Source organism: Polistes fuscatus, unplaced genomic scaffold (assembly GCF_010416935.1).
Source record: "Polistes fuscatus isolate 324 unplaced genomic scaffold, CU_Pfus_HIC Scaffold4, whole genome shotgun sequence".
NCBI lineage: Eukaryota > Metazoa > Arthropoda > Insecta > Hymenoptera > Vespidae > Polistes > Polistes fuscatus.
In genome coordinates, this window is record NW_025113118.1 from 3,282,816 (window position 1) to 3,302,701 (window position 19,886).

Genomic DNA, 19,886 nt, shown 5'->3' on the forward strand with positions numbered 1-19,886 from the left:
ATTTCGAGTTTTATCGATATCACCAAATAATCATGATCGCAGTATCAGTAGAGAAATTCGAGAAAGAATTTCTTGACCTTAATATTCTCTCTCTCTCTCTTTCTCTCTTTCTATCTAACTTTATTAAATGTTAAATACCTTCACGTGTATTACACGTTCTTATATGTATCAAGATAAACGTGTGCACAAAAAGGAAGAAAAAAAACAAAAAGGAAAAAATCCTATTTACGAACGGTTTAACGCTAGAGTGCATTGGAAGGTTAATTCGATTCAATTTGTAATAATAAGAATTTAGAAAACGCGTGAAGATAAATTGATACCAACGTTCGAGAAGAAAAAAATCGATCAAAGTTTTGTCTTGTTTCGAGAGAAACAAATCTTTTGCAGAAAAGAAAAAAAAAAAAGAAAAAATATAGTCAAGTGGCATAATTCTCGTAAGAATTTCCACGGACTTTTCCGTCTTGGCATTTTCCGTGTTACCGCCCCGTCTACCTACGGCTATCCACTTCCGGTCTTCTCGAACGATCGAGGCCACTTGGTCAACGGATCCGTTCTAGCCGATTCTTTGGATCGCAACAGTGAGAATCATATCAACCGAGTTCTCCTCCTCCTCCTCCTCTCTTCTCTCTTCTTTTCTCTTCTCTTCTCTTTCCTTCTATTCGTGCACGGATATCTTCGTCTATTATCCTTTTGCGTTTAAAGAAATATATAGAACTGGTGAAGCACGATTATTTTCTCGTTCGCAATTTTCACACCAAGATTGGAGAAACCAACTATACTGAAGGATGTTGTTTTATCCTGGACCAACATTATTAATCCACTATCATAATTTATACTATTTTTTTTTTTATTTATATATACCCGTTTATATTTCAATTACTCCATGAAGTAATAAATGATTAATAAATATAATAATAATATATATTATTATATATAAGTTTTTTAAATTATATATTATTTATAATGATTAATAAAAAATCGTTGAAAATGATTTTTATTAATATTATCGAATTATATATTTATATATTATATTATAATGTCCGATACAATTAGAAAAGTAATTCTTGGAAATGATTTTTATTAATATTACCAAAAAAATTATATATTTATGTATTATATTACTTGATATTCGAAACAATTAGAAAAGTAATCCTTGGAAATGATTTTTATTATTAACGAATTCGTTCAAATCTTATTAATTACGTACTATTTTCTCTCTAAGAATTTTTACGTTAAGATGAAAAATTAACAAAGAAATCTAACTAATAACGGATCTTACCTGAAACCTCGTTAATTATTTTTATTAGTATTAATTCAATTAATTTCAAGATTGATTAAAAATAATTAGATAAATAATCGTTGCGATTAATTTGAATTGGTAAATTCGTTTACGATATACAACATAATTAATATTTTCGCGTTCGCATTTTCACATTTTCACAAAATGGAATAATCAATGATTGAGCAACATTTCAAATAATCATCTCAAATGATTATTTTATTTGTAAGATTAATTAATCTTATTATTTTCTATAGAAATATAATAAATGAATATTTTCTAATTAAAAAAGGAATCTAAGAGAACGTGAAATATCAATTGGAAATCGAAATTCGTCTTTATCCGATTCTCACTAGTGAAAGATACTCGAACATACCCACTACTCGATCCACATTCGCAACGAGTATAAACATAAATTAGACGCTTTCGTTCATATCCGGAGAAAGTACATTGCAAGAATCTAATCTTCTATGGACGATGACGATCACGATTGTTATAAAAAAAAAAAGAAAATTAAATTTTCGTGCCTCTATTGGAAAAATTGATAACCCAATTTTATCTTTACAAAAGAAATGAAAATAATCTTGCGCGCATAATTAATAATTGCCACACGGTTGTCCTAAAAAAAAATAATATTTGTATTTTACACGCAAGGAAGAAATGAATGAGTGTGAATGTACCGCTGAAAAAAAAGTAGAATTAATTTTTTACGGTGTTTACTTGTACATTTCAATATGACACACTACTTTTTTCTGTTTTTTTTTTATTTATTTCAAAAATATTATTGAATCGCAACGTTCAGAGAGAAATGAAATAATCATTGGAACACATCGAGGAACATATTATGACAAAATTACTATTACATTAACGTTATATTAACTATAGCTTATTAAATCTGACCTTTAGTTGCATGTATTTGAACTTATTATTTTGTCTTGCTTACGTTTTAACGGTTAAACTATTATTAACTTCTAAAAACGTAGTGTAATATTATATAAAAAAAATAATATATACATGTGTATGCTCGTTGTTCATGGATTCGCTCGTGAAAATTATAACAAACGTTTGTAAGAGGAGAACAAAAAAATATTAAATGACATTTACAATAATTAATTTATAATTATATTATATTATATAGGTTGTTCGGAAAGTAATTTCTTTTTTCTTTATGGATAAATAAAGGACAATAATTTTTTTGATTTATCTATTAAACCGAAATCATCAAAAAACAATTTTGATATGTTCATTTTCCGAAAAACCTATTATGCAAATATATACATCCAGTATCGTTCGATATTACTGTACACGAAAAATTATGGGCATAATATAAATATTATTAAAATATTTATAAAAATGAAGTTATGAAAACAACATTAAATATAAGATCTAAATTGAATTCGAATTTGAAATCTTTATAATCGATTGATGAAATTTAATTCATGATCAGAAATTTGGTTTCTTTTTTTTAAATAGATTAAAACCTTCAGTATCCGAATTAATAATAGAAAAATATAATTATTTGGATGAAATACTTTTCGAATAGTAAAATACTAATTTTTATCATGATTATGGCTTCGTATTTAAAAGAAAAAAGATAAGAAGAAAATAATAAAATCTTCGTAATATAAATACATGAAACCCACGTATGAAAATTGTTAATAATAATAAATGTATTATAAATAAATAAGAAAAATGTAATATTGTACAAGTGATTCCTACGTCTATGAGTATTTGATTTGATAGTAGATAACACAAATAGGAAAATGTATGCACAATGTTCGAATAATAAATCATACTCGGATATTATTGATTTATTATTGATTGAATATTTCGGATACTAAAGATTCCATTGTGCATTATAATAAATAATAATAAATAAATCTATCTTTTTTCCGATTGATATTTACGATAACCTTGATACGCAAGATCCTGTCCAAATGATACAGTGTCACCATGATAACTGCCATCATAATCCGGATGATGATTTGCGTAAGGATAATGACCGGAAGGTTCCCTGTAGTAAGGGTAACCAACACCACTTTGACTATATACCGGTGGTTGATAATTTTGCGGTTTGTACAATTTTAAAAATCCTATTACTCCTGGTATTACGATTGCCAAAAATGCTAAGAATTTTTTGAATGACACCAAACCAAAGATCAATGGTAAAAATAACAGTAGCTTCAGTTTGAATAGTTTCAATACTATTAACATCGGTATCAATAATTTTCGGAAACGATGACGAGCTGGAAAATATCAAAAAATGTATCATAAATTTATTGTGATTAATTTGTAACGAACAACGACGAATGATAAAATTTTGAACAATTTTTAAAAAAACAAAAAACAAAAAGAACGTAATCATTTTATTTACATCTAACATGATTTCATATTAATTTATTTACAAACTAATAGAAAATACTCACAAAAAAGTGAATCCTTTTTATCTTCCAAAGTTTCTATCTCGTCAGCAATTTCATCTATGAATCTGGGCGAATAAATGTCATTATCACCTGTCTCAGATGATGGAACATTAACTTCTATAGCCATTGTCTTTACAAATTTTTCCATTTTCCTCGATGCGAATTTAACCAATTGATCCCATTCCGAATCGTCGGATCTATGATATAATACAAATATAATTATCATTATATATAAATTTATATTATATATTATCATTATAAATAAATTCAAACCATATCAATCAATTTACCTAGCTTCGGTCGAATATTCGTAAGGTTGACGATTAACGTCGGCTACAACTTGCCGTGACATTCTTACAACATTTACGTTATCGTTCAAAGCGTAAGCTGCCTGATCGAAAAATTCAGAAAACGAAGTGAGAGCTTGCGATTTGAAACATTCGGCAAGCTCGCCGGTCAAACAATCTTTGTTAATTTTAGCCAAATACGGATCAGTGTTGCGTCCTGTTCCGAGACCGATCCAATCGAATAGATTTTTTCCTTGACGGGTCCCATTGAAAAATCTCACGTTCCTTTGTTGCGTGTCGAAATTACCTAAAAACATAATTAAAATTTTTTAATACGATTTAAATTATCTCAATGAAATCGTGTGAAATGTATCAATGCCTGTTTGAATTAACACAATTTTTTGGGTTAATTTAAATAATAAATAAACAACAATGTTTTTATAATTATTAAAAATTGTCTATGAAAATGATTAAAAGATTAATTAAACGTAGAATATTTTACACGGAAATTAAAAAAAAATCCGATGACCAAACGTGATGAGATTTATTTCTTTTTTATATGCATCGTAACGAATGAAAGAATTGAAAATATAGTTTAATAATAAATTAGACTATCGACTTACCAATATTAACGCCACCGGATTCCTCGTCTCCTTTCTCTTCTACAAAGGTAACTCTTTCACCTGTGGATTGACTGCGTATCAACAGCGGAGTGGTGGATAAAAGGAGACTGCAGCTTACCAACAATCGCACCAACCGCATTCTGCCTCGATTAACTTTCGCCGGTATCTGAAATCAATTTTCTTTATTATCATTCGATTTATCAACGAATAATATAACATATTCAATTTCGATATAAATATTGAAACTCTATCAACAGTTTTTTGTTTGTTTTTCGAAAACCCAAATTTACGATTACAATCAATAAAATGACAAACTAAAAGAATGCGTGTGTAATAAATGAAAAAAAAAAGAAAATCTGGAATAATGATTATTAATCATACTTCCGATTAAAAAAAAAATAATAAGAAAAATACTTTAATAACAAATTGAACGTAACAGTAATTAAACGTATGACGCTAATCGTCTCATAAGAAAATTTAAATCGATTTTTATGTCCAATGTGAAACTTTCTCGCGTTGTTCTTATTTTTTTTTTGTTTTTTAATTGATTTCGAAAAAGATTAAAATAAAAAAAAAAGAAGGAAGTAATTAAACTCTTACTTGTTTTAAATCGATTTTTTACAAACTAACGTCGTACACAATGCGTTTGAATCGGCATAGTGTCCACAAACTCCGAATCACTAAGTTTCGTGTTTCTTGAAACGTTTCTGTAGAACGAACGTGTTAGTCTCGAAAGAAAGACTCAGACTATTCGCTGTAAGTCTTATAAGTGCCGTTAGTCCGTAAGGACCAATCAGAACGTAGAATCACGGTAAATGCCGGTGCAAGTTCTCACGTAAGCACCTGCTGATACGCAATGAATACATTTTGTGTCGTACACTTTAAATAAATATCAACAAGGTTATCGACATTTCGGCAAGTTCCTTATTTTGAAATCAATTGAAAAAATATATAAATAATATAAATACAAAAGTAATCTCTCTCCAATATATATTTCGTAAACTAATTGTAATTATTATTTAATTCGAGACAATTTATCACGTGCATTATCAAAACTCGAAATTAAGAAAACTTCATCGTTAAATTTTTTATATATATATATAATTTTGAATTTGTTAGATAGATACAACAATAACTGAGGTTTAATAGTATTTTCAAAATGGCGCCAGTTCGTCTAGTTACCTTTTATCTAGTTATAGTTGTATAATGCATTGTTGTAAAAAATGATGCAGTTAAATTGGCAATACTGATTTTCAAGTTAATATCTTCATTATTTAAATTTAGTAAATTGAAATTAAATCCCTAATTCTAAGAAAATCGTATATAAACAATTAATAATAACTTTAAAAATCATAATTAAAGCATCTAACGTAAAACAATTGAATGTTGATCATCAAACGGTTAAACTATTAATATGTAAATCATACAATTTTTTAAATATTAAAATAAAAAAAAATCACGTTTTATTATATTAATTATATTAATTTAATAATATTAATCGTTTAACTTACCATTAAATTTGATATTAACAATAAGAAAATAAAAAGAGATGCGTACTGATAGGAAGCAAAACGAATTGAGCAAGTCAGCCAGTGAGTGGCTGTTGCATTTATACTTCAAGTCGGTCCAGTTTTAAGGAGAGGGAAGAATCCGTAGGATGCTGATGTGAGAGAAGAGCGAAAATAAAGTATTGAAAAAAAAATTGAAAGTGAAAGTGACCCCGGATATAGGACCGGAACCTATGGGGAGTGACGAGAGATCGTAGAAAAGAAGAAGACGAAGCGAAACAAACTTTCCTTTACGCAACTTGATGTTCAGCATATGCGTCATCACCCTCTTACGTGAATATTCGAACACATTGTTTATAATATCACGTTTAAAAAGGATTTTACCTGATTGAAATATATCGTTGAAATAAAAATATATAAATTTAATTATATTTAAAACAATATAGAAATGTTTCATTATAAACATAAATTCTTTTCATTATATTTTTATTTTTGTATACCGTTCAACAAATGTTTCTTGCTTTTTTTTAACAACCGCTATATTTTTTTTATTTCATATTATTTATTTTACCGAATTATATATTGCTTTTGTAGAAAAATAATAAAAGAAAGTATAGGTCATATATAAAGGGGGTTTGTCAAAGGGTGAATCGCGACCCCATATAAGGGTTGATTAACCAAATTTGAATGTTGCAAAAATTTGAACGAAACTAAGAAATTTGTCAACGCCCAATTAGCAAAAATCGATTCGAAAACAGTTTAACGATACTACGCGTATAATATGTTTGTTAATTTACGATAATAAAATAGGGTCGTAAAAATAAAATAAAATAATCAATATCATTCACGCTAAATTAAAACTATAAGCAAGAAACGTTATATAAATTGTTTAAAATTGAATTGTAAATCCGAACAGTAAACACAAATTGTAAATTTATATTTTCCACGATCAACGATGCATTCATTTCATTTTCATTTTCATCCAGTTCGGTTTTATTTCGATTTTAAATACCTCATTCATAGACGACATCTTGAATAATCTAACTAAACGAAACAATTAATGAAACAATTTCGTTGATCGAAAACAATTCGATCATTAATTTCACTTTTATTTATTATCAAATCAAATAAAATTGTAAATTTCGAATTGAAAGGAAAATGAACGTATTCTATTTCAACTTAGACTGTACATTAATTAGTATACCCGTACATCCTTTCAAATGTCGGTCTACATGTGATAATTAAACGTAATACATGCGTAACATCACACAAACAGAATTAAATCTGACTCTTACACGAGTGAACTAATTTTAAGTTGATATTCGTTTATCAAGCACACACAACCGTGCACCCACGTCGTATGTTTTTTTCTTAATAAATAAATAACAATTAGTCAAACTTATATGTTAGATGAATAATCGTCACGTTTTCATGAATTTTGTAAAAAAAAAAAAAAGAAAAGAAAACATTTACTTATTTCGATCGTAAAACGTTGAAAGTTTTTTAAAAAGCGAATTTAATCGAAAATTGAACTTATTAAAACGATTGAAATCAAATTTCCATCAACGTTCGAGAACAACAATAAATAATAAATAATACAAAGGTAAGTAATAAATAAAATATCTAAACTTATATCGACGTTCGCGGTATTTTCGCTAAAACAAAAATTCCTTTCATTAATAATTAAAGTCACACTTTTTCTTTTTCCATACCACAAAAATGATTAAACTTAACTATTCTTTTTTATTGAAATGAAAGAAAAAAAAAGAAAAGAAAATATCGCGAACGTGGTATTTATCTTTCAGAAGAAGATACTTATTATATAGATCCGGAAACTGTTTTCCTGTTACTATAAAGGATCGTACAATACCGCATACAGATAACGGGTACCGTAACGATGTCATCTGTAATAGTAACGATCAACAACCTATCAGAACCGTTCGTTCTTTTTCAAGAAATCAAAGTGTCAAGAGACGTTTTAACGATATTTTTTACATAAAAATAACGAAACATCTCTTAAGTTTCCTAACATCAATGAATAGTAAGTTTATCGATGTCCTGTTAGATTACCCAATAACGGCCTGATTATATCTAACGATAAAACATATAATCCTGTCTCTGTAGGATGTAATTTGATGTAATTCTCTTTCCAATTAACGTCATCTTAAATCATCCTTAGTTAGTTGATTTTAGTTTTTTTCTTTTTTTCTTCCTTTTTTTTTTTCATCAAGGAATATCAGTGTCAATTATTTGAAAATATTTAATAATAAGGAAGAACTCGTTTAGTTTCGTCTCAAAGTTTTCTTGCGTGTACGAGTTTATCTATGTCTTGATAGGTAGCAAGCATAGCTTGATTTTGTCTAAGACTTTGATCTTCCCTGGCAGTTGGACAATTGTTATAATCGTCCTCGCAATTGACACCATCCTGACCATCCTTGGCTGCCTTCATGTAACGGAAAAATCTTAAAACGTCTGGATTATCGCTGGCTGGTTTCCTCAACTCGTTTAATTCTCTCGAAAGTTGTGCCGAGACGAGATTAGAGTAAGGTGCGTATCTTGCCGGGCTTCTGTACATAGCACAAACAGCATACTCTCTGCAACCTTCGGTTGTATGACCGAGTCTATAGAAAACAGCATCCAATCGTGACAATAATGGCGAGTAGAACGGGTCATAATTCGTCAGGAGCAACGAGCTCGTTGGAATCTCGTGAAATACCTGTTACGACACCGTAAATGTCAATTAAAAATATTCAGTTATATTGTGCCAATGTAAATGAGTATTTTATGTTAATTAGAGCTAACAGAATTAATGAGGACAAAATATATACATAATTCAAATTGAAAGAAAGAAGGAAAAAAGAAGCAGCAGCAGAAGAAGAAGAATGATAATAATCAATATGTTCCGTTAAAGTGGAACACACACATGTGTAATGTCGTGTCCCAACCCAGAATTAATGAAAAAAAAAAAGCCGGATACGTATCTACAAGTCAATTTGAATTTTTGAACATTACATTGATTGGCTATCGTTAACCCGAACAGAGTTTTGTGAGAAATAATAATGCTAAACAAAGTGATGATAAACAAGGATGTATTTTAAATGTGCCTAACGGTAATTGTCGTAAGCATTACGATGCAATTTTAAATCATTCTATATGTGTAACACTTGTTAATCATCAATTTAACGCAGATCGTTTATTATCATCAACACGATATTATTGACCCGATAACAACTTGTTATTCTAATTTTTTCTTTTTTCTTTTTTTTTCATTTTAATTTTAATTTTAATTTAGAATAAAAAATATGTAATGTGTATTTATTTTTTGGTTTGTTTTTTAGGATAAAAAATTTTGATTGATGACAATTTTAATAGTCTAACCGAACGGGAGAAAAAAGACCCCGCACCCCAAAAAAATGAAAAAAATAAGCGTAATCGATCAACTCGCCTTGAAATCCTGTTTCTTCGTAAAACCTTGTGCAGCATGTCTCATATAATAACGATTGGATATCGTATTGGCATTATTAGCGTATGCAGGATCAACGAATGAATATCTAGAAGCTATTTCAGGATTTTTCTGCGACTGCATCATACTTTCGTCGTACAACGTGGAAGCCGGCAGTGTTCCGACTGGTTGTCGTGTCAAATAATCATCGTTGTACAAATCGGAATTGTCCTTGAATTCGAAATTTTCTTCGGGTGCTACGGTTGCTGTTTGAGACGATTGGGTAAACGACGATACACCTGAGAGAAAAAAAAGTGTCACCAAATAAATTTGCCCATTTTAATTTTTCTTAAACCACTCGTTTTTTTAATAACGCAACGATAAACGACGAGAACAAATTATTACGGTGAATCAATAATTCGTGTGCGACGTTTTTAATGTTTTTCTCTTTATTAATATTTTCAAAATAAATTTTACAAAAAAACAATCAATCCGTTACGTAGTTTCGAAGGTAAAGTTTCAATACAATCAATATACGAACTTTTTTGTTTCACCGTAATATTAGTCGATGTAATTCTAAATTTTGTTTAATCAATGTAACACGTATTGATTATATATAATTCAATTAGAAAATTCTTACCTTTGCCAACGATATTACCAATACTTCCAATAATGCTCGGTAAGAAAAGTGCTAGTAAAACGCTTTTAAGAATTTGTACGCCAAAGAACAGTGGTAGCAAGAGCTTCTTCAGGCCGAACGCTAGAAAACCAAGTCCGAATCCTGTTAAAAAGGGACTCTTTCCCTGAAAGAGGGCTGAAAGCAAAAGTACCAGCCGATTAAAGCCTGCCAGGTTAGTCCTGTTAGCCATGCCGCAATCAGCTTCGGATTATCTTTCCTTCTTGTCCTCCCCCATTTTATATTTTCTTTCTATTATTATTTCCTTCTCTATTCTCCCCCTTCCCCTTCCCCTCCTTCCCCCTCTTCCTCTCCTCTCCTCTTCTCTCATCACCAAACGCAGAATTACTGAAAAATTCTTTCAATACCCATCTAACCAATCACGTTATTCCAAATACTACCCTTCATTAAGCCGAATTTTATTATCCCATAAAAAAATAAGCCAAATCAAATGATTAATGCGTGTTTTTATGCAATTTTATTCTCGCACAAATGTCATTCAATGAAACATTCTTAACACGTTCAGGACGAGAAAAAAAAACTGTTTTATTTCTTTTTTTATATAATATATATTTCATCTATTATTATTTATAATTTTATCTTATTCGACGGTACTGAATTTGATTTATAATTGTACGAGAGAGTACACAATGATACACAAAACGTTCTATGAGACACAATCACGCATTTACCATTGGTGAAACAAACCGGCCGATTTATGTGGTACGTGTACCATTGACGGTACAGTCTCGTTCTGAACGTGTTAAACTTAAACACTACACCCTTTCTCCCATGCTAATAAACATTCCAACCGAGTTTAAAGAACTTCCCAAGTATTCGTCTGCAAAACACACTTTTACGGTCTGAATGGCTACTGTACGAGCAAGAAATACTAATACCTTTTACCCGAGCATTCAATCTCTCTCCCTCTCTCTCTCTCTCTCTCTCTCGTTCTCTCGGTGTTTTAACAGACAAACACATAAGTGCACTACCAGCTTGTGTTACACTCACCATCGAAGAAGGTTCTTCCCTTTCTACCGGTTATCGCATTTGGATCGACCTTGACTCTAACCACGTGTTCTTTCGCATATCGATGAAGCTTCTCCAAGAGATCGAATTTCTTATCAGACTTCCTCTCCTTCTCAACATTCGATTTGTCGTTAATGGCAATTTCACTTCGCACTATCTGCACGTTATCCGTTACATTGTACTCGTCTATCTTTGATAATTTGTCCAAAATATTCGAAAGTTTTTTCTCGGTTGCACAATGATCTTCATCGCACGACGATGACGATGATAACGATGACGATGACGACAATGATTCTTTATCGTCCATCGAACTTCTCGTCGAATTATCCACGTTAGATGATTCGATTTGATAACTCGATTTATCGTCGGTCATTGTCACGTGATCTATATCCATGTCAAATTTACTCGGTTTATTGTTAATCTCGTGCGGATGTTCGTCTGAGATTACGTCAAATATTTCGTTTCCCGTATTCTTTCCCGAGGTATCGTTCAAGTTCAAGGACGTCGATTGAACGGCATTGAACTCGCTGGCCAATGCTAAGATCGCAACGACCCATGCTGCAATCGTCATCTTTTTCTTGTATTTTATCCTTCCCATTGACATTCTTCGCGAAATGTATATTTTTCTTTTCTTTTCTTCTTCTTCTTCTTCTTCCAATAAAAAATAATAATAATAATAACAATTCCTTTTCAAACGATGATTTTTCTATAGACGATTTTGTTGATTCGTTCGTTTGGTTTTCTTTCTTTTCTTTTTCTCAAAAACACACCCCTTTTGTTTCTTTTTTTCTCCAGCTACATGTCCAACCAGTCGAAAATGATTTTCTTGCCGTAGGACAACTGCATGTCTCCTTCGAAGGGGGTTTCGTTCATTTAACGTTTCGCTTTATTGCAAATGAAGTAAAGATAATTACTGTGATCTTTCGCACTCAAATGATATTCAACTTGCTTAATTATTAACATATTCAATTAATTGTTAAAATATTTTCACCCGTGATAAGTCCCCGTTTATCGTTAGACAATATTTATATAATACATTATATTAATATTATTATTATTATTATTATTATTATTATTATTATTATTATATGTTATTAATCATATAGATCAAGATAAATCTCATTGATAATTCGATAGATAATTATTATCAAAGATTTGAAACCGTTAATGAGAAAAATCTGTTTTTTTGGACAATTTTACTCACTTTTCCTAATACCCGCGTGTCATTGGTTCTCTCCTCGTATTCGTCAATTAATCCTGAAATCTTCTTATTTTGTTAAATCCCGTAAAAAAAGAAACACCACGAAATAGTAAGATATTTGTAGAGAAAACGTGTAGGAAGGTATCTTTGTAAAAGTTGGAATCACGTTCGACGGTTGCGACGGTACTGGCTGGTAAGTCTCTGTCAGATCGGATTGGACTGAACCGATCTAGGTTACCCGGCCATCCGTCTGTCCGTCCCTCACCACGAAACCCATCCTTCCTTTCCACCTTTCCATCCTTCGTTACTTCCTTCGAATCTTCTTTCCTTCTCTTTTTCCTTTCCTTTCATTTCATTTCATTTCATTTCGTTTCATTTCATTTCATTTCATTTCATTTCATTTCCACATGTTTCTTTATTTGTCACATACTTATACTTCGTAAGATACCGATCTATCGATTTCTTTTTATTTTTTTTCTTTTATTTTCTTACGCTAATCAAAATAATATCTCACATACGAGATAATATTCTATGATTAGAATATTTGTTTAGTTACTATTTGGAGATTTTTTTTAACGAGGGAATCCCCGAACAAAAATTGATTACTATCAAATATTTTCTTTCTCTTTTTTTTTTCTTTTCTTTTCTTTTCTATTCGACATATTATCTCGTAAATATTTTTCTCTTCGAAATTTTTTTCTTTAATTCTTTACAATCTAATTACTTTCGTTTATCTTATATATATAAGATATGTTGTTGATTAATATTAATGTAATCGAATCGATTGTTCGATATATTTCAATTCAACCAATCACTTTTTATCTGTTTTGAATTCAAATCTTTTCCCGGATGAGAAAATGATTCATAATTTCAAATAGAATTCGATATAAATGATATCTCAGATTAAATTATCTGATTACAATTATTATACTCGTATGTATTATAACAGACAATTATTATGAGAATAAATAATGAAATTAACAAGATAAAAAGAACAGATGTACGAGTATTGGATTACAGAATAATTCTCATTTTTATTGTTCATATTGTTCGAGCAATCAAACAGGTGTCATAACATACATCGTTCATATTACACGAGTCATCTTTATTATTTTTTATATTATATATATTTATAATAATTATATTAATATAATATAAAAGAAGAAGAAGAAGAAGAAGAAGAAGAAACCTACAATTTTTAAATCAAAAATCACAAACCATATTAACAACAATGTAATCCGTTACATTAATAAATCATTTTTTCGTTAAATTATTATAAAGATATATATAAAATGTTAACGGTTGACTTGCGTGAACGAACTCGGATCACGTGTCGACGTGTATTAAAGTACTCCCCTTGCCCCCCGATATACTCCCATCAATTTAACGCGAGACTCAATCACAATCATCGTCATTTACTATCCCCAACAATCCTATATACGATGTCACCGGTAACGAACTCGAACGAGTGGAAAAATACGAAGGAGTTACGGAAACGTCTACGATAGGAAAAGAAAATACCAGTTCGAGCATAAAAGAAACTTCGAGGTTAAAAAGAAAAAGGGAAAAAAAAAGACCAAGAAGAGAGAGAGAGAGAGAGAGAGAAAAGTAATATCATTTGGAAAAATAATGTGCATAAAGAGAGTCTCTCGTACGTAGCAGCCAACAGTACGCAAGGTATAATCGAAATGTAGTATTACTACAAGTTGGTAAGGTAAAGTAAGAACGAACGAACTACTGGGGAGAGGGAAGAGGGGGAAGAGGGGGACACACACACGAAGGTGATAACGGTTTTTCGATCGGCCGTGAGTACGATATTCGTTCACGTGTGCTTTAGAACGAATCGTTCGCTCGAGCGAGTTTATCAAGACGAAAGAAAGATGGAAACAGGTGGTGGTGATGGTGGTGGTGCTAGTGGTGGTGATGGTAAAGTAAAGAAGTAGAAAAACAACCTGGAAGAATATAAGAGAAAGATCGAGAGGGACTGAGAAAGAAGTGAAGGGAGGAAGGCGTGACAGGGGAAGGGGCAGAGAGGGCGGGTTTTGAGTATCGGGCCTATATCCAAATCTGTCAGTAGGTCACTCAGTAACCAAGGGGCCAACGTACGTCTCTTGTCCACATGTTCGACCTTGACCATCGACCTCAATGTATTTCAACGACACTTCTATGCGTTTCGTTGGTTTATTTTTTTCTTTTTGTCGTTACGGGTGATCATCTTTTTGATCAATTAATTGTAATAATCGGGTGGGGAGAGGGACGAGGGAAATAAATATCCTTGCTTGCCTTTCCCCGTCAGATTTTCACAGAAATCCGTGGAATCTGCAAGTCCGATCGGTAACGGTACTATTCCGTGAAAGTTAGGTTTTTACGTATCATCGTCACATTGACCCGTTTAAAGAAAAAAAAAAGTAATAAAAGAATCAAAAAAGAAAAAAAACGAAACGGAATTCGATGACGATGAATGATCGTTTAATATTGTTTTTTTGCATTCTTATTGTATTAATCGAATCGACGATTATCTCGGGGACGTGTGAAAAAGGTTGTGAAATAAATAAATAAAATAATTTAATATATAGATTGTACAATAATGTGTGTGTTTGTATAAAAAAATATATATATTCAATCAAGCTTCGATAATATTTGATCCAATGATGTTCGATCTTATGGGGATTATTATCTTCGGCTTTAGATTTTTGTATGTTATTTAAAAATTCAGTTTGTTCCGTTGTTCTGAATTTCAACCGTAAGGATTACGATATCCGTGATAGGCTGGATAGGCCAGATGACCTTGAATATCATTCCTATGAGCCCAAGCAGTTTCATCGTGACCGTATCCTAAAAGAAAAAAAAAACACAACCAACAGGTGATTACAAGCTCGATTAAAAATGTTCATCGATATAGCAAGCGCAATCGACGGCTTGACCTTCGTCGTATCGAATGGCCCCCATTCTCGGACTAAAGAAAAATCACTGACAAAATTCATTCGTGTCATAAGGTGGCCTTCAACTAGAAAGCGTTTACATTTAAAACAAGTACGGCGCCTGATGTGTCATGCTAGATGAGGATTTGCACCTACTTTAAGCACCGTACGTTAACAGTTTTCTTTTTCATGCCTATTTTAGCACGTCGAATGTATAATCAAAGGCTCACGCAAAGAAACAAGTTTGGTAAATAGAGTTTACCGTAAATTTCGATTTTATTTGAACAAACAACGATTAAGCATAGTCAGCGCGTGATCGAAGGTTTTTCTTTTCAAATAAAAAAATTAAAAAAAATTACGGTAACGTTACGTTCCGGATGTATTCGGTATTATCGAATAAGAACAAATATTTAGGCAAAAAAAAAAGGAAAATGTGTTAAGCAAAAATAATATTTATCCGTACATGATGAACCGGAGAACAAAGTTACAGTTGTTTTAATACCGTCGTCAATATTTCGTAGATATTTCATTATTATCGTTAATATTAATTGTTATTATTACGATTTTACAATGGCACGAGAAACGATAAAAACGATACTTCTCTACGAGCAAGTAATAAGAAAAGAAACGAATTACGAGCTCAGAAGGATCGCGTAGAAAAATATTTTAAGTATGCTAGTCGGCACACAGACACCTTTAAGTTTTTACACCTTCGAATGATTGTTAAAAGTAAGTTAAGTTTTTTTTATCGGATATCTTAAAGAATCTTATCTCGTTAAACCCCCTAAGATTAATTTCAAATTTTACTATAAAAAAAAAATGTTAGAGAAAAAACAACGTATAACGAGATAAATAATTACCGGTAGGATAATCAACAGGTGCCTCAGCTGCGGTTGCCCACGTGTGATAAGGATACGTCGGATGTGGTTGAACTTTGCAAACCTTAAGATGCGCCAAAATGGAAGGTGCGATCAAAGAACCCAAAACTAAGAGTTTCTTGATGAAATGCACGCCCAAAAAAATTGGCAACAACAGTAGCTTCAATTTGAAAAGATTCAATAATATTAACAGCGGCAATATCATCGATTTTTTCTTCTTAAAGATACGCCAGTCTCCTGAAAAAGAGAAAAAAGAAAAAAAAAAAGAAACAAAATGATATTATAAAAGATATTAAAATCGAGAGCTGTTTATTACAACAACGTCGACAAAATCGAATAACGTTGAACGACTCGAATAATTATATTAATTAATTCAAACGGAATAGGGACCAGTTCGGTATCTAAAGTATTATTACACAAAATGTACAGTTCAGTGACTCTCGCGGTAAAAGAACAACCTCGGTATTTTACCGGATAGGACGGAAAAGTAGCTAGCAACAATTCCGCTATTCCGGATCTGTTATTTGAACGAACGAACGAACGAACAATCAGATTTGAAAATGATCGAAGTAAAAACAAATTTGACGATTTAACGTTAAGTAAATAAATGAATTCAATTAGAGACAAATCTATAAGAGATTCTTAAATTGATACGAATAGGATTTTAACAGTGATTTAACACTAGATTTACTGACTGTGAGTCAATTTGACTAATTTCACATTTTTTGCTACATATACATATATAAAACTTAAAATATTATGTTTGTTTTGTAAATATATGTTGATTTTTTGAGATATATGTAAATATTAAAAATACTCTTCTTCATTCAAACAATGTTTATAAGTTTTGAAAAAATAGTGAACAAATTATCCGTAAATCTAATGTTAAATGTTATTTTTTTTTTTTTTTCATTTTTTTTTGATTGATATTTATCTTACCCTGAGCTTCTTTCCTCCCTTGCAACTCTCGCAATTCATCCTCATCCATTATCATCGGTCCACTTGTAAAACTTCTGCCACTTGTAGGATTGTCAACCGTATAAACGATCGCACGTTTTGTTAATAGATCGTTGACATTGTCACGAAGAAAATCAAGCGTATCCAATACACTTCTTTTGAAAATCCTAGAACGAGGTAATTTCGGCAAAAGTGATTCTTGCTGCATCGATGATATCCTTATGATCCGAAATGGTCCATAAGTGAACTCCTAATATATCGTAGAAAAATTGATTAGCTATATAATTCGATGGAATAAATTGTGCGACTTTGTCAATTAATAATATTAATAATAATAATAGACAAAAAAATATATATATATATATATATAGTTAAAGACTGAAAGTAATAATAATGAATCGTAGAAAATCGATTACTTAAGGAAAGGTTAATGCATCGCGACATTGCCATTGACGGAAGGAAAGTGAGAAAGGCAAGAACGCGTTGCAGTTACGTTAGAAAACCGAGATTACCATAATTGTAAGTTTCTGCAATAAAGTTTCGTAATCGGTTGGATGGTGGAGAGTGATCCACCCGTATTACTACAGATTGTCATTTTGTTTGTTCAAATGGTCACTTCCTTTACGATTCATTCTCTTCTTACCTTTTCTTTAACAAATTCGTTCAACCATCTGGCTGCTTTGTACTTTCCACAACTGGCAAAGTCCTGTTGGATGGTACAGTCTAACCGACATCTTTCCAAAAACGTGTTAGACGAGTTACGATAAGTAGCTACACTGATTTCCATGAAAAATAGGAAAAGGAATAGAATCAAAAGAGGTCTGGTTAACAGTCTCGAACAACAAAAGGAACAACAACAATCGATTATTCTTAAATTTTCTCCTGTCATCGTCATTATCGATTAAGATTTGTTCATTAGCAAAGTTGATTCCCAAAAATGAATCACGATCAACTGTTGTTACCTTGATCGAACAACACACACGACACAAAATCGTCTCTCATAATCATCATCGTCGTCGTCGTCGTTGTCGCTAGTTTCTTATTAATTCCACTCTCATGTTACATCAAACGAATTATTATTATCTTAAGTTATAATAAAAATACTTTTTGAAACAAATTTGAAAGATATAACTTTTAAACCGGTCAAACTTAATACAAGAAATTACAATCAGATTCAATGCGGTTGATATAATGGGAATCCAGAGATGAAGCAGAACACGAGATAAAGCGCACAAGTTTACTGACAGTGCTTAGAAGGTGTCTTGACCATTTATACGTCGAGCATTTAGGTCGGTGGGGGTAACGGTCCACGACTTAGATAATGTTTCTTAACCAAGATTGCGCCGAGATGCAGTAGTCATTGCATCTCTAGGTGTGCCATAGCTCGGATACATGGATGCAGCCAGGCATGGGTACGTCGATCGGTGTCACCATGTCTAAGCAATTTTATCGATTTCCCCTAAAAATTTAACTGAATTTTTTGTTCATTCAATTTTTATTCGATACCCGAACGAAAATCGTTAATAAATCTTATCTCGCTAAGCGCGTTTATTTTATTATTTACGAAATAATTTAAATCTGTGCATCATATTATATCTTACGAAGAAAATACATTTCGTTTATTTTTCAGATTCATCATTGTATTCGTACGATTGAATTTATTTCGTGGTAACTAAGCCGAAGTGTTACGCGAGAACGAGGAAGGAAGATATTTTGTTAAGGATGAAAATTTCAGGGTAACGGTAAGCGTTGTCTGCGCGACCACCGAAGGGAGTCCCAAACGATTACCAACGCCAAGAATAATTCATCAAAAAGAATGAAATGCAAAAGACAATGGAAAAATAGTATATAACGTTGAGCGTTTACTCTACGAACTTGTCACAAATATATTTTATACTACTTACATGAGACCCCGTCGTTCCATTTTATGAAATTAACTGCCATTTGAAAAATGTTTCTTATTCTTTTTTGATTATTCTTGTCCGAGTATTTCACGACGACGTTCTCCCGGATGCAATTACATGGAAAACAATTACAACCAACCATTGTCATCTCGAAAGAAGAAACATTATTGTCAAGATTAATCGTGACTTCACGAATATCCCCATTTTAAATGTGAAATCGAATCTGATCGTGTCGGATGACCTCCCGAAGATGTAATTAACTGTTAAATAGTATGCATTTAATGTTATAGTAAACGAATAGATCGAATTATCGCATAAGAGGTGGAAATAGATAGATCGGTAATCAGTAATCAACCTCTTTAGAGAGAGAGAAGACTGGTTTACACAACATTCTCTTAGAGATCATCCAGACGTAAACCACACTTCAATAACTTCACCTTAGTTCGATTTGTTTTTTGTTTAACGATATCTTGTATACCCTACTACGACGTACCTATTAGATCTTTTTTGTTACTTTTCAAAAACCTGTTCTACTATAGTCAACGTTCGACGTACAACTATTCCATAGTACGTTCACTTTATTTCCGTTTTCAACAAATATTCAAGTATTTTTAATAAAACGACTGTTTTCTTCGCTGAACTGGTTACACTACTCGACCGAGTTTATCTCTTAGAGATTTGAACAAAAGAAAAATTAAAAAGAATAATACAAAGACCAATTTTCAAATTACCTAACTCAACGAATTCACTTATTTGAA

General features: G+C 31.5%; 3 protein-coding genes across 5 annotated transcripts; all 3 read right to left on the bottom strand.

The window, feature by feature from the left end:
* Nucleotides 1-3,160: 3,160 nt before the first annotated feature.
* Nucleotides 3,161-4,751, bottom strand: LOC122520859. Its single transcript, XM_043641172.1, has 4 exons — nt 4,613-4,751; nt 3,993-4,296; nt 3,706-3,899; nt 3,161-3,525 (listed from the first exon to the last, which is right to left on the bottom strand). Exons 1-4 carry the CDS (start codon nt 4,749-4,751, stop codon nt 3,161-3,163), a joined length of 1,002 nt encoding a protein of 333 aa, XP_043497107.1.
* Nucleotides 4,752-7,755: 3,004 nt separating this feature from the next.
* On the bottom strand, nt 7,756-12,729 carry LOC122520836. Of its 3 annotated transcripts, none has more exons than XM_043641126.1 (5): nt 12,472-12,729; nt 11,250-12,118; nt 10,203-10,376; nt 9,566-9,861; nt 7,756-8,836 (listed from the first exon to the last, which is right to left on the bottom strand). In XM_043641126.1, exons 2-5 carry the CDS (start codon nt 11,869-11,871, stop codon nt 8,414-8,416), a joined length of 1,515 nt encoding a protein of 504 aa, XP_043497061.1. In that variant the 5' UTR covers nt 11,872-12,118; nt 12,472-12,729; the 3' UTR covers nt 7,756-8,413. The 3 variants fall into 3 exon arrangements, with proteins under 3 accessions (XP_043497061.1, XP_043497060.1, XP_043497063.1); XM_043641125.1 differs by having other exon boundaries at nt 11,250-12,151; XM_043641128.1 differs by lacking the exon at nt 12,472-12,729 and having other exon boundaries at nt 10,203-10,322; nt 11,250-12,275.
* A 1,931-nt stretch (nt 12,730-14,660) lies between these two features.
* On the bottom strand, nt 14,661-18,454 carry LOC122520795. Its single transcript, XM_043641065.1, has 4 exons — nt 17,868-18,454; nt 17,207-17,474; nt 16,250-16,504; nt 14,661-15,303 (listed from the first exon to the last, which is right to left on the bottom strand). Exons 1-4 carry the CDS (start codon nt 18,117-18,119, stop codon nt 15,206-15,208), a joined length of 873 nt encoding a protein of 290 aa, XP_043497000.1. The 5' UTR covers nt 18,120-18,454; the 3' UTR covers nt 14,661-15,205.
* Between the last annotated feature and the right edge of the window lie 1,432 nt (nt 18,455-19,886).

Coding starts and splice junctions, on each gene's coding strand:
- LOC122520859 (XM_043641172.1), bottom strand. CDS start 4,751: ATGCGGTTGGTGCGATTGTTGGTAAGCTGCAGTCTCCTTTTATCCACC. Junction 3,900..3,992: donor GAATATTCGACCGAAGCTAG/GTAAATTGATTG, acceptor ATTATATCATAG/ATCCGACGATTCGGAATGGG. Junction 3,526..3,705: donor TAAAAAGGATTCACTTTTTT/GTGAGTATTTTC, acceptor GATATTTTCCAG/CTCGTCATCGTTTCCGAAAA.
- LOC122520836 (XM_043641126.1), bottom strand. CDS start 11,871: ATGTCAATGGGAAGGATAAAATACAAGAAAAAGATGACGATTGCAGCA. Junction 10,377..11,249: donor GGGAAGAACCTTCTTCGATG/GTGAGTGTAACA, acceptor TTTTGCTTTCAG/CCCTCTTTCAGGGAAAGAGT. Junction 8,837..9,565: donor CGAAGAAACAGGATTTCAAG/GCGAGTTGATCG, acceptor GTGTCGTAACAG/GTATTTCACGAGATTCCAAC.
- LOC122520795 (XM_043641065.1), bottom strand. CDS start 18,119: ATGACGATGACAGGAGAAAATTTAAGAATAATCGATTGTTGTTGTTCC. Junction 16,505..17,206: donor AGGGAGGAAAGAAGCTCAGG/GTAAGATAAATA, acceptor TCTCTTTTTCAG/GAGACTGGCGTATCTTTAAG. Junction 15,304..16,249: donor ACCTGTTGATTATCCTACCG/GTAATTATTTAT, acceptor TTTTTCTTTTAG/GATACGGTCACGATGAAACT.